At 38.4% G+C, this 14,883-nt stretch overlaps 1 protein-coding gene across 2 annotated transcripts in view; it reads right to left on the minus strand.

Annotated features, from left to right (window-relative positions):
- Positions 1-14,883, minus strand: part of TULP1 (TUB like protein 1) — a 61,282-nt gene that overhangs the window by 32,758 nt on the left and 13,641 nt on the right. For both annotated transcript variants that reach the window (XM_058177605.1, XM_058177604.1), the window contains 5 exons: positions 8,371-10,601; positions 7,266-7,418; positions 4,154-4,267; positions 2,527-2,661; positions 799-887 (listed from right to left, as the gene is read on the minus strand). In XM_058177605.1, the coding sequence (XP_058033588.1) occupies positions 799-887; positions 2,527-2,661; positions 4,154-4,267; positions 7,266-7,335 (408 nt within the window). In that variant the 5' untranslated portion in view covers positions 7,336-7,418; positions 8,371-10,601. The remainder of the gene's footprint in view (positions 1-798; positions 888-2,526; positions 2,662-4,153; positions 4,268-7,265; positions 7,419-8,370; positions 10,602-14,883) is intronic.

Consider the following 14,883-nt stretch of genomic DNA (forward strand, 5'->3'; position numbering starts at 1 on the left):
AATCGGTAATAAAAAATTTTGAAACCCACCACTCCTCTAATGTGTGCAGTCCTATAAGTAGATGATGACAAAATGCTGGGTTGCATAATTGTGGGAGAGAATGAAATGGAGGCTGGGATTAATCTCTTATTTAGTTATTCATTTATTTCAAAAATTTATCTGCCATTGTAACAAAGTATCAGGGCAAATTCCAATATGTAAGAAGCAACTTTCAGGTGTAGAAGTAGTCCTTGTTTACCGATAGTAGTTGGAACCAGCACTTCTGTTGCTTAGTGATGGCAATTGTAAAATGAAATGTCATGGACCATTCTGGACTTACAGGGTCGGTCCCACTGTGGTCATTAAGCAAATCAGCAGAGGTTGCTAAACGAGGTATTACATGACTGCAACTTGTGGACTTCCTGCAGGCTTCACCATTAACCTTGCTTGTCAGAAACTGGCCGTGAAGATGTCAAATGGCAATCACATGACTGGAGGATGCTGTGACTTTTGTAAATGCATGCAACATCCAAATCACAATCATGTGATCACGAGGACACTAACGAAGTGGTCACAAGTTCAAGAACCGTAGGTCGTAAACCTACTTTTTCAGCACCCTTGTAATTTCAAACTGTTGCTGAAGGAGGCAGTGAATAAGTGAGGACTACCTGTAATTGATTCATAAATAATGAGTAAAATCAAACAGAAATATTAGAGATATAAACTAGGGAAGCTGGGAATATGAATGTATAGGACAGGAATCCCAATTTTCTGCTTTAGTATGCCAAGGACGTTGGCTTCATCCTTTAGGAATCTTACCTTTTTGGATTTCTTGGCTTTTCCTTTCCGGTTGGAGTTCTTATGGACTACCTCTTCCTCGCTTTCATTTTCCATGGCTTTGGCGGGAACTGTAGAAAAAAAGATTTTAGCAACCACCTGATGATTATACAGATGACAGCAACATCTAGATTATCCTTCGTCAGCAATCTCAAAATTTCCTCTTCCCATTTTGTCACTGACAGAAAAGCAAATATTTTTGTCATTGATCTGGGGATGCAGCCTTTACTTTATCTAACAGATTTTCAGCCTGTTTTTTTAAAGTGATAAGCACCTTTTACCAAGTGAGTTACAATATGCTTCAGATACAAAATACATAGTATATATAACAAGCAGGAAACAAATAAAGATAAATACCAGATAAAACCTTAGTTAGACACATGTTATAGTATAATTAACTATGTAAATAGGGCCTGGAATAAATATGTCTTGAATGTCATTTTAAAGCAAGGTATACAATCTCCCTTTGGCTCAAAGGCCACGGTCTATGGGCATGGTAGAGAGAAGGATGGAACATGTATCTTAGTGGCAATTCCAGAACTTTAAGAATGAAAGGGTATTTGTAAATTTTAAGAATTTAATTTCTCCCCCTTTAAAGCAAAAACTGAACCCTTCAAAATGCAAAAAGCTGCTCCGTTTTGTGCTCTCATCTATTTTGCATGCTCTAGAGGCCCCCCAAAAGATATACTGGTAATTAGTCTGTACTTTTTGCACCCTGTCCTAAAGATTGCTAAAAAAGAAGCACGCCACATTGATTTAAAACCGGAGCTGTTCTTATTGGGTATCCTCCCAGAGAAAACCAGTAAAGAAAATATCTATTTGATTATACATGTAACGACAGCAGCAAAAATTGTTTTTGAACAAAACTGGAAAACAAAGAAATTACCCCTGGAAGGAGAAGTTATTAAAAAATTTAAAAAATTTGGAACATATCAGATTGATAAAATGTAAAACTAAATAAATCATATGTTATACATTTGCTGAAATTGCACAAAAGATTTGTACTCAACCAACTGACACAGTGTATTTGTATTGAAGATGTTTTTATGTTTGTTTGTTTAAAAAATAAAAATTTTCAAAATTTTTTTTTTTACTTGTGCAGAAATGATTAACTTTGATGATCAAAGAAAGAGAGGATTCAGAATATTTTAAGATATGGGATCAATTTTACTTTGGTTAGAAAAAAGATAAAGATAAGCAATTTATAGTTATGTAAAAAAATTGTATAATTAGAATATTGTACTTGTGAAAAAATTGTAATAGATTAAATTGAAATGAAGAAAGAAGAAACAACAAAAAGATGGAGCCATGAAGAAAACACTGAGATGTCACACAGAAGGAATGACCGATGTATTAAATGTTTGTTTGTTTATAAAAAAAATTTTTTTAAAAAAGAAGCACATGTGTATTATATGGAAAGACATCTCACAAATGTTGGGCCACTTCAAAAAAAATTCTGTTTCTGCTCCTAGTTTGCAGCTGTCACTGATGGACCAGATAACAAGGTTTGCATATTGATTTTAGTTTCAGCAAGTGGCAAGAAGTATCTGACTATTTAAGTGGGGATTTTTCAAAATAGCAGAAATAAGAGCAAGATGAATCACAACTCTCACTTACAGCACATCAGTACCAAGCATTCTGAGTGTGAGGTCGTTTGAATAAGTGAACGTATCTTCTTTCGGTATTTCTATCAGCAAATGCGGCACCTACCCTTCTTTTTAGCTTTCTTCTCCTTGAGGCCTTCTCTTCCAGTCTGAAACATGGACGCCGCACTCTTCTTTTTCTCCGATTTGGTTGTCTTGGCATTGGAACTGGAATCATCTTCTATGTCGCTATTTTTTTGCACTACAGTTATTAAGTGAGAAGTTTTTAACTCAGGGGGAAATTAATCAGATTAGATTCTTTCTATTAATACCTAATTTCCTAGCAGATATGCCAAATTTGTCCCGAATCCGCTGAAAAGATCATTTATCCAAGTAATGTCACTTGATGTTGGATTCAACACTGGCATCATGAGGAATTCTAAGAACTGTGTCAACTTCAAATCGAACCTGGCCGCAGTCACCTTTATGTTCTTCAGTTGCCACACAGGGGGAAGGAGGTTGCAATGCATTACTAGACACAACAGGGAGCTTTCTCGTGAGAACCAGGGTCGTCTCTACTGGCAATAGACAAGGTCAGGGAAGGAGTGCTTGAAGAGCCCGCCCATTAACCCAATTGGCCAACGTGACCTGTGACACTTGGGGATGGGGTTATTTCCTAGTTTAATTACCAGTTGGGGATGGGATTACTTCCCAGTTTAATTATACTGAAACCACAGGAAGATTTAGAATTGGTTTTCCATTGAAGCTTTGTCGATATGATGTACTCAATAAAGAAGACCTTTGAGAAGAAGCCAAGTCTCAGGGTTCTGATTTGCTTGGGTTCATTAGTCAGAGCCTTGACAAACTGCTCATGCTTACTTCTAGAGTAATTTTTGAATCCTTCATGCACTTACATTGAACAAAGGTAGGAAACAAATGTGCTTCATGGATTGCATAAGTGAACCTTTCTAATGTAATGATACACCAGGGGCTGCCTTTTATTGGATCTGGCTGAAGCCAGTGGAGTCATACAGACAGGTGTGGCATCATATCCTCCTCCCCCATCATCCCATATACAGTATTCACATACAGGCTCCAACCAGGGGTGAAATGTAAAATTTGTTACTACCAGTTCTGTGGGCGTGGCTTGGTGGGGGGTGGAATAATGTGACTGAGTGGGCATGGCCAACTTTTTTTTTTTACTTTTAAAAGCATTTTTTCTATAACCTCTTCAGCCGAAGAAGTTGTAAAAAAACGCTTTTAAAAGCTTCTGACGATCAGGCAACTCAGCTGGGATTGTCAAAGGAGCCTTTTAAAAGATTTTTTTCTACAACCTCTTCATTTTTTCAGCTGAAGAAAAAATGCTTTTAAAAGTAAAAAAAAAAACAACCTCTGATGATTGTGCGGCTCAGCTGGGCATGGAGGGTGCAAGGATTTTTGCTACCGGTTCTCTGAACCACCTGCCACCATCGCTACCAGATCAGCTGATCCGGTCCAAACCGGGAGCATTTTATCCCTGGCTTCAACCATTTTTTCTATTCGCACACATACTTAAAATGCAGTCACATTTACTGCCTTCCTCAGATTCTCTCTCACATACACATACACACATAATCATAAATCCAATTGTGATACCTTCTCTGCCTCATTATCAACAGTTAGCATCCAGAATGGCCCATATTGTTAGAGAGATGCATTTTTGGACAACGGGCCTGTAAGGTCAGCGGAGCAAATATGGATGTAAAGCCTTTTACCTTTGCTTTTGACACGTTTGCCTTTGTTATCCTCATTCACGTGGAAGACAGAGGTTGAGTCTTTTTTCAGAGTCTTTGTAGTTGCTGCCTTGATACCAGCTTCCGCTTTGTTTCCTGTCCAAGGTGAAAGAATGAGAATAGGAATCATTAAGCGAATACTATGGCCATTAAGCAAACTTTATGCAATGGGTGATTTTTTATTTTGCCAGAAATTGGAAGTAAAGGCTAGAAATTGGCACAAAAAGTCAAAAATTGTGGTCATGTGACCTCAAAATGCTGCAAATGACTGTAAAGATGAGCTGGTTGCCAGGTTCTGAAAAGCTACCCTATCATGTGACCATGGGAGTGCAGCTGTCATAACTTCAAAATGGGATCATAACTAGCTTTTGGGGGATTTCTTATAACTTTTGATTGCTAAGCAACCAGCCGCAAGTTGAGGATAACCTGTACAGATATACAACTGTTTTTGTTTGTTTCCATTTGTTAAGTCCTACTCTTTATCATGTACTCTTTCATTTCAAGTCACAATCTTCCATTTCTTCATCCTCCTTACCCAAATAATAAAGTAGTTTTTCAGACAGAAAATGGTCTATCACCGGTACTTTGCATGAAAGATCTGAGCAATATCGCTATATAATCAAGTATAATTACAGTCATTAGTATATATCAGGAAGACCAATAAACATTAAACAATATTTAATTGAAGTCCTCTTCTATTATTAAAATTCTATGACATATGTGGTGCTGAAGACTATGACTCATGCCCTTGCCTGCAATTTCCTTCACGTGAAGTCACTCAGAAACTGCAGCTAGTAGAGAGTGTGTCTATCTGCCTGCTTCCTGAGCTGAATTTGTCGCATGGGCTGTCAGTAGCTTTCTGAGGCTGTACAGATGGGGCCCTCATTTCATTCAATCAATCAAAATAGAGCAATAGGGACCTTCAAGGTCTTCTAGTCCAGCCCTCTGCTCAAGCAGGAGACCCTATACAATTTGAGCAAGTGGCTGTCCAGGCTCTTCTTAAAAACCTCCAGTGATGTAGCATCCACAATTTCTGGAGGCAAGCTGTTCCACTGGTTAATTGTTCTCACTGTTAGGAAGTTTCTCCTTAATTCTGGGTTTCTTCTCTCCTTGATTAGTTTCCATCCATTTTTCCTTTTATTTTTTCCTTCTGGTGTTTTTGGAAAATAAGTTGGCAGCCCCTCAAATACTGGAATACTGCTATCATGTCACCCCTAGTCAGGGGTGAAATGCTCCTGGTTCTGACCGGATCTCGCGATCCGGTAGCGATTGTGGCCGGTGGTTTGGCGATCCGGTAGCGATAGCGGAGCAAAGCTCCGCCCACCCACCCAGGTGTCATTATTTCCTGGTTTTAACCAGGAAGTAATGTGTTTTTTACCCTCCGTGCATGTGCAGAAGGTCTGCACGCACGGCGTGTGCACTTCTGAACCAGTAAGGAAGGTAAGTAGATTTCACCCCTGCCCCTTCTTTTCTCTAGACTACCCATACACAGTTCCTGCATTCCAGATATTCATTCTTCATTCATTCCAGACCTCCTCCAAATACTATTTGCTCACCTTGCACAGCCTAACATGGAAAGAATGCATTAGGCGCCCACCCTGAAAGAAATTGGAAGACTGGGACTCAGAGAACTGTTTTACTGTTTCAATAGCAGTCGCCTTCTTTTGGGCAGCTTTCAAGAAACATATTTCCTCCCCAAGGGCATCCAATCAGAAAGGTCTTTGTAAATTTAGCAATAGGTTTTATGAACAATATTAGCCATTGTATTTATTAATCTATTTTAATTTCATTTTTACATGCTGTAATTTTATATACCATAAGCCAATGGAGTCACGAGGGGGAGGTTCCATAGGATAAAAATATAGCAATAGCAATAGCATTTAGGCTTATATACTGCCTCATAGCACTTTACAGCACTGTCTGGGCAATAATGTTTGCATATTGCCCCCAACTTCTGGCTCCTCATTTTACCGACATCAGAAGGATGGAAGGCTGAGTCAACTTGAGGCCCTTCAGGATCGAACTCTAGGCTGTGGGCAGAGTTTGCCTGCAATACGGCATTCTAACCACTGCACCACCAGGCCTCCTAATATGCTAAATAAATAAACATTCAGGTGAAGGGAGAGAGGAAGTTACACTTTTAGTTATAGAGGAAAGCAATTGCTTGTTTTACATCTTCTTGTTATTTGCTGTTACGAATGTCTTCCCATCCTGTGTGGAATCTCAGGCCGATTCGTGCCATTAGATTTGTGCAGGTCCTCCCGTGTCATAAAAATTTTCCACTCTTTTTGTCTAAACTTGCAGAGTAGTCGCTTAAAAAGTGAATTCCACAATAGTTAAAAATAATTTTAACTTTAACCAGTTTTAAAAACATGCCCATTGAAAAGTCCACACATCCAAAGCACTAGAAAACAGAAATAAACTTTTCATTCTGGTTATATCTATTCTATACATAGCAGCTTATGGGTATGGTTTCCCAAACGCTATTGTAGAATAGTTTAATTGAAATAATTGAAAACTATAGTATAGTATAGTATAGTATAGTATAGTATAGTATAGTATAGTATAGTATAGTATAGTATAGTATAGTATAGTATAGTATAGTATAGTATAACTAAAAACTGTAGAAGTCTCATGGGGATGAAACCAGTAGTGAATGATAAAAGCTATCGGTTCAGGCAAACTGGTAATAAAAAAAAGCTACTGGTTCATCCAAACTGGTATTTCTGATGATCAGCTGTGCTGCGAGATTTATATTCGATAGAAAGCAGGAAATCCTGATTTCTAGTGAATCTAAATCGTTCTCCCCCTCGCTGTTCTACTTATCTTGTTAAGCCTCCTTTTTCTGCATGAAATGCATGTTTGGTGCGCACAGTGCATGTCTGCGCATGCAGCATGCATTTGGTATGCACTATGCATGCGTGCACAGCATGTTTTTGGCATGCACTGCACATGCGTGGCACGCATTTGCCGTGTACCACACATGCGCAGGCAGCAAACCGGTGGCAATCCGCGGAGGATTTCACCACTGGATGAAACCACATCTAAGCCAACTTGTCTGTGACCCATAAATGTTCCTGAAAATCAAGCTTGCCTTTACTTTTGGCCTTCCTCACTTTACTTTTGTCCAATGAAGTAGCTTTGAGGAGCTTTCTTTTGGGCATTTTTGGTGGCTCTTCACTTTCAGACGCCTCCTCTTCCTCCCAGTCTTCCTCCTCCTCATCTTCATCTTCATCATCAGACTCTTCTAAAAGTTTGAATACATAGAGATCAATAGATAGAAAATTAAAAATGCAAAGGTTTCTAAGCAATTAAAAGGGGGAATTTGAAGTATTGCATACAGATAGTTTCTGTTAGTTGTAGAGCTAATAATGTTCATGTTCTGTTTTGGCAGTAGCTATTGTTATAGTGATGAAGGATTTGTTCACAGATCACTGCAATTTCACAATTACATTTATCTCATTTGTTACCACTAGATGAGATGGGCAGCCTATCAATCAATCAATCAATCATTCAATCAATCAAAGGAATAAAATTTGACTGATACTTTCACTCCATACGTGCCACTGGATAGTTTAGGGGCAGAGATGTCCATAAAATGTGGTCAAAAAACATACGTTTTTCACCTGGAAGGAACACATTTTTATATGTGATTACATTGTCCTGGCTGCCATTTTGATTTATTCTTTTTACCATACCACGCAGGTACCCATGAGTGAGGAAATGCTATATTTTCAGAATTTTTCCGTTTCATCAGATTGGAGATTAAATTAATATTTTTTACATTTTAAAAAATGCAATCATGATGTTGGAAAAGCACAGTTTCCACATTTCTGATGTTGTTGTTTGTTTGTTTTTACAAAAAGGTGAATCTACAGGTAGAAAAAAAATATGTTTTGACTGTACGCCAATGGTTTTCAAGCTTGCCTATGAAACAGCAACTTGAAAATGTGTGGACTTCAACTCCCAGAAAGATGTCGACATCCCACTGATGTCCCATTCTCCATGCTCCACCTCCCTGCTGGCTGTGGAATTCTGGGAGTTGAAGTCCATACTGTTCTACAGCAGGGGCCTCCAACCTTGGCAACTTTAAGACTTGTGGGAGTCCACAAGTCTTAAAGTTGCTAAGGTTGAAGACCCCTGTTCTACAGAAAAGTCCTTACTTGTAATGTAAGAACCAGGAGCTGGTGATACCTTACCGTGTTTCTTTTTTGGTGTCTTGCTGATGCTGGAATGAGAAGAAGAGGTTTCCTTCTCTTTTCTGGGATCCTTAATTAATCTGGCGTATGTGACTTTCTCATCATCCTGTTCTCGTGGCTTCTCCTTTTTAGTTTTTTTTACATTTCTGACAAGAGCTTAGGAAGAGACACTAGAGTCAAGACAGGTATTTGAGAAATGAAGAACGGGGTACATACTGACAATGGGACAAATGGAATGGCTTTGGGAAAGCAGCAAATACCTTGACTTTTGGGATCAAATCAGGTTGTTCTATGTTTCGCTTCACCTGTGTTGATTATCGAGACAAAAAGATGGTAATACCCCCATTGCTACAGGATACTTTGGGTGTGCCCTGGCTAATGTGTATTTGCTGAATGAATTTGACTACAATATGGTATCTGCACTCTTAGGAGCTGATCACTCTTAAGATCACACTTGATGGGAAGACAACATTTTCTAACACGTTCAGGAGAGATTCCCATAAAATTAGGGGATCCAAAGTACCATACTAGCCATGGAAGGCCATTTCAGTCAAGATTTACCCATTGAAAATACTCCTTCCTCTTTTGGGCAGCATGTACCACTAGTCTTAGCATTTTACCAGTAAAACTGGGAATTTATAAGAAAATGTTGGATAACCATTTGTCTGAAATGGTGTAGGGTTTTCTACCTAGGCAGGGGGTTGGACTAGAAGACCTCCAAGGTCCCTTCCAACTCTGTTATTATTATTATTAATATTATCTGTACTGGAGACAGTGTAAAATCATGGGTGTGAGGGAAAGTTTAACCCCTCTTCCTTTCTCTACAGGAATTCAGATGGAACCTAATTCCGACATGTGAATTTTCTTTTCTGCTATTGTCCCATCTTGTTTTCTTTTAGATGAGACAGTGGCAAATAGTTGGTTGAAAGTCCCATCTTTTCACCTACAAAATTTAAACAATCTTTTCTCTAAATCCTGAGCTTTCTTGAGTATAAATTGATTTGATTTCTGTGTTCCATTTTATATTATAATATGACATAATAAGAATGAAAGAGTTTAAACAACCAACAACTGTATATTTATAAAGTTACTATCATGTCTATTCCACTGATGGCATAATTGGACAAAGGTGTATGGAGGATCTTATTCTAGTTATTTTTACTTCTTTTTCCTTTATGTACTAAACTTATATGCAGATCTTTTTTTCCAGCAGATACAAACAGGTGTTTATTGTTCTTCAGAACGAATATATTTGTTAGCTCATGAAATGAAATACCTTATGGAGAACCAACATGGCATAGTGGCTATAGCTTTGGACTAGAACATAGGAGGCAAAGGTTCAAGTCCACCATCAGCCACAGAGGAGTCATTATGGTGAGGAAGTATTGTGATGAGTATTACCTTGAGCTTCTTGAGGAAAGGTAGCATATAAATCTAGCATGTGTAGTAAATAAATATTAATTAGTAAACTGAAAACATTAAAATATTAGCAGTCCTACTTTCATCTGTCAAGTGTTTTGATAGAAAGAGATATTTTTGTCTATATACTAACATTTCAGTTGTTCAGAAACCCAGGAGAAAGAGAAGGATGGAGGTTATACCTCTGAGTATGGACTAGCCATTTTTCCAAGGGGACACAGTGGCTCATGTGGTTAGGGCACTGAGTCCAAAGATCACTGAGAGGTCGACACTTCAGTAGTTCAAACCCAAGAGTGCGAGCCGTGATGCAATGTACTCCCATCAATTTGACCCAACTCCTGCCAACTTAGCAGTTTGAAAGCATGAAAAAATGCAAGTAGATAAATAGGTACCACTCTGGTAGGAAAATAATATGGACATGAAGGGAGCCCCCTTGGGTGATGTCACCAGCTAACCCTTTCAACTCGGAAGCGCCTTGGTAGGTGCTTCTGACACAAACATAACAGTAGCAGTTCCAATCACCCTTCCCCACATGCTTTTTGCCAGCAGGATGACCTGAAAGCTCAATAATTCTGTGCCCGTCTGCTACCAAATAAGAAGATAACAGCACTGAGTCTTCTTTATGGACCAATATCTATATTTCTGGTATGATAATGAATTTTTGGTCCTCTCCTTACTAGTAACTGAAGTATTATTGGCTTCTTCTGCAGAGCTTGATTTTTCCTGCTTTTTCACTCTGGATTTTTTAGGCTTTGCCTCCAGTGTAGTGTCTTTCAATTTCTTCCTCAGCTTCTGCTCCAGCAGATGGGTGGCTGCAGGTAGAAACAAGATGCAAAAAGTGATGGAGATGCAGTATCTTAATGATAAAATGGTCTCTATATTAAATTATGTTAATTTTACAACGTGATAACTATCCTACATAAAGAATACCATCAGTGTCCTCCAACAAATCAAGTACCTCTGTTTAATAAACATCTGCACCCAATTGTTGAGTATTGACTACAGGAAAGAACTAGTTCTGATGACAGATATGGGCATTTATTGGAAATCTCTGCAGAATTTTTAAAAATTGCTTAGTAATACTCAAAGAGAAAATGCAGGCTTTTACAGGGTTATCGTATGTGGGATAGACCTCTGTAACTTGCTATGGATATAGAAAGTTCTACCTCTGGAATCTCTGCTTCAAAGCATCTGATAAAGAGTATGGAGGAACACTAAGAAACAGTATTCAAAGTAAAGGTTCAGAACACCAGACTTTGGGGCAGTGTGGGGACAAAAGTCCACATAGAGAGTGGCAGGGGATAAGGACATTATCAGCAAACAGGCCATTGACACCTGAGCTGACCATAGTACATGGTAAAGGTAAAGGTTTCCCTTGCACATATATGCTAGTTGTTCCCGACTCTAGGGGGCGGTGCTCATCTCCGTTTCAAAGCCAAAAAGCCAGCGCTGTCCGATGATATCTCCGTGGTCATGTGGCTGGCATGACTAAGTGCCAAAGGTGCACGGAATGCTGCTACCTTCCCACCAAAGGTGGCCCTATTTTTCTACTTCCATTTTTTACATGCTTTCAAACTGCTAGGTTGGCAGAAGCTGGGACAAGTAACAAGAGCTCACTCTGTTACATGGCACTAGGGATTTGAACTGCTGAACTGCCGACCTTTCGATTGACAAGCTCAGTGTCTTAGCCACTGAGCCACCGTGTCCCGGACGGGTGTAATGTAATTGTACATTAGGATCCACCAAAACAGGTCTGTCTTTCCTTCCTTCCTTCCTTCCTTCCTTCCTTCCTTCCTTCCTTCCTTCCTTCCTTCCTTCCTTCCTTCCCTCCCTTGCACCAAAAATTAAAAATCTGGAAAAGATCCTATAAATCTTGCCTTGTAGTGATAGTTTTCCTCTGTCCCAACATTATGTTCTCAACTTTTCTGCCTTCAGTGTATTTATCTAGTCTTTACTGTTAGAAAATGCATGAGTATATTTATATTGGTCACCAAAAGCAAAATTAATGTTACATTTATCCTGAGAACAGAATTTATAAATAGCTGATTTACAGTATCGGAACTGTAGTTTTTGACCTATGCTGATGAGAACATATACAATGGCTCGTGCTGGATGCTTCTGTTTTTGTTAATGTGTGTTCATTTGTGTCACACAAATGCAACCCATACTGGTTGCCTGAAAAAAAGAAGGGAGATGTGAGGGTTGGCTCTGAATCAAAACCTAAGAACAAACCAGTCTTTTATGATTGCACAGTGTGAAAAGATACCATAACTCAGGCCTACTTATAAGTGACAAATACCAGGAGGAGAAGTAAATGAGTAATTTCAAAGAGGCTTGCAGCCATGGGCATATTACAAAATAAACAAAGCAGCCAATACATAAAACCAATCTACTACTGCCAATCCCACAAGTCCAGGGCTGATGCCTCTAAAATTATGAGTTGGTGAAAAAGATTTTTTAAAATATAGTTACTGGTTTTTCAAAACATATGAAGTAAACCATAATCACATCACCATGGTTTTTTTTCTTCCTAACCAACAAGGTTAGAAATTTAAAGAAGAAAAAGAGGAAGGAGAGGGGAATGGGAAGCAAAAACAAATTAAAATAAGAAAGGTAATTAAAGCAATGCTAATAATAATTACTTTCTACTCAAGTTAAAGTTTTCAAAATTTAAATGAACAAATAATAAGATGTTATAACCCCCCAAATGAAATTGGGTTTCGTTCCTTTCCAATTAAAAAGCAAAAAGAAAATGTGATGAAAATAGGGCTGTGACTCTCTGCAGCCATTAAATGAATTAAGGCTTCAGGTATCTCTCTGCTGCCATCTAGTGGTCCTCCAGATTTGTGGTAGCTGAGCTACACCTGGTGAAACCATCCTGTTAGGAACAGTACTGAACAAGGACAGAGCCAACTCCACCCATCTTTAATGAGCCTTCAATTATTTTGGGCTGCACAATGATTAGCTCTACCTTTGATGGCTAATGAAATCTATGGAGAAACTGTCTGATTCAGTTTCATAGTAAGTCATAATAAGTAATATGGGTTATATTTAGCCTCATTGTATCAGCTGGAATTTTGCCAAAAACTAATGAATATGTATCATTCTTCAGATATATTGTGCAAAATACATGTATGTAATGATATGGTACTGCATACAGCAATTTGCAAGGTAGGAAAATTTTGTGGGAAAAGCTTGAGATTACATAAATATCACAATGTATTCTAGTTACCTGCTCTATATCTCCGTTTCTTCTGCTAAGAATTGCTACTTATTGGGTAGATTTGCCTCATATTACTAAACTTAAAATGGATTTGACTCAGTGTGTGATAGGATCTCAGCCACTGTCTTAATATAAACCACTCATAATATGGTTTCTTTTGGCAGAACATGTTATGCAGTGGTTGGATTCAAATTTTTTACTATTGGTTCTGTAGGTGTGGCTTGGTGGGCATGGCTTGGTGGGTGTGGCAGGGGAAGGATACTGTAAAATCTCCATTCCAACCCCACTCCAGGGGAAGGTTACTGCAAAATCCCCATTTCCTCCCGATCAGCTGGGACTCAGGAGGCAGAGAATAGATGGGGGCAGGGCCAGTCAGAGGTGGTATTTACTGGTTCTCCTAACTATTCAAAATTTCCGCTACTGGTTCTTCAGAACTGGTTAGAACCTGCTGAAACCCACCTCTGGTGTTATGTGACCTCAATAATTGTGTTTGATAACCTAATTTCCATAAAACTGTATAACAGAAAGGTAGTTTTGTGGAAACTCAGTATGTATCCTAGAAGTAAAATCTACCCAGCACAGAAGAATACATATGTGAATCAGTGTCTGTTTCAAGTAGGAAGCTCAACGTCTCAGTCCAATTATTGGAAGCAAGGGCAAAATTAGTTGAGGAGAGAGATGGTATTTGTAAACTATTTCTACTACCTCAGCACACTGAAATCAAGATCTGAAATGTGGCACAGAAAAGTAGGAATGATTTGTCCCAGATATGGCAAAAATACTTAGTAATTATTTGATGGACAACTTTTATTAAGGATCGTTAAATAGCACCAATGAGGACTGAGATGATATCTTCAACATGTAAATAAGATAAGGCTTTTTCTTTCATTGTCAGGGATTTCAGCATTTGATAAACAGCAGAGTAATAAAGTTTGTAACATTTTTCTAGGCAATGTTTATTACAACAGCAAGAAATCTGACTTTGCTTTAAACAACAGTTTTGTGCATCTTCTGTGAGATCTACCTTTGTGTAAGTCAGAGTTTCTCAATTGTGACAACTTGAAGAGGTGTGGACTTCAACTCCCAGAATTCCCCAGCCAGCTGTGCTGGCTGGGGAATTCTGGGAATTGAAGTCCATACCTCTTCAAGTTGTCACAATTGAGAAACACTGGTGTAAGTATGTTTAGAATTGTACTGAAAACCCTCCACAGTGTTTTCTACGGATGTATATTCAATCCCTGTATTTGGAGTCAACATCTGATGTTCTGTGTTTGATAGCTGACAGAATTTAACAGGCAGTCTCCATGGAAACCAAGAAATATAATGTTTATGTTTTTTTTCTTCCACCAATAATTTTAAAAGTAAATAGGCATGTGAGAAGAAGCGGCAGCAATGCAGAAACATCTGGAGTATCCTTCATCTGAATGATATTAAAATCTAGAGAGTGCTAATATGAAAAATAGGTAGGAAATCTTAACTTATTGCTACCATTTTCAACATCATCACACTTGCTTGAATTTAACTGGCAATGTTCATACAACATAATCTCATTATTAAAGTCACCGATTTAAAAACAAATGAAGACAATAAAGCCTAGAAAATTCCATTGCATAACCAAAGTTTAAAGATAGCAATGATCCTTAAAACAACTTACCAGTCAGAGTTCCAATTGATAGCAAAGAAACAAACAAACAAACAAACAAGAAATTGTTTATTAAGCGGGTCAAGTAAGGATATAATAATAATAATAATATCAGAGTTGGAAGGGACCTTGGAGGTCTTCTAGTCCAACCCCCTGCCCAGGCAGGAAACCCTACAGACAAATGGCTATCCAACATTTTCTTAAAAATGTCCAGTGTTGGAGCATTTAC

This window comes from Ahaetulla prasina, chromosome 3, assembly GCF_028640845.1.
Source record: "Ahaetulla prasina isolate Xishuangbanna chromosome 3, ASM2864084v1, whole genome shotgun sequence".
Classification (NCBI taxonomy): domain Eukaryota; kingdom Metazoa; phylum Chordata; class Lepidosauria; order Squamata; family Colubridae; genus Ahaetulla; species Ahaetulla prasina.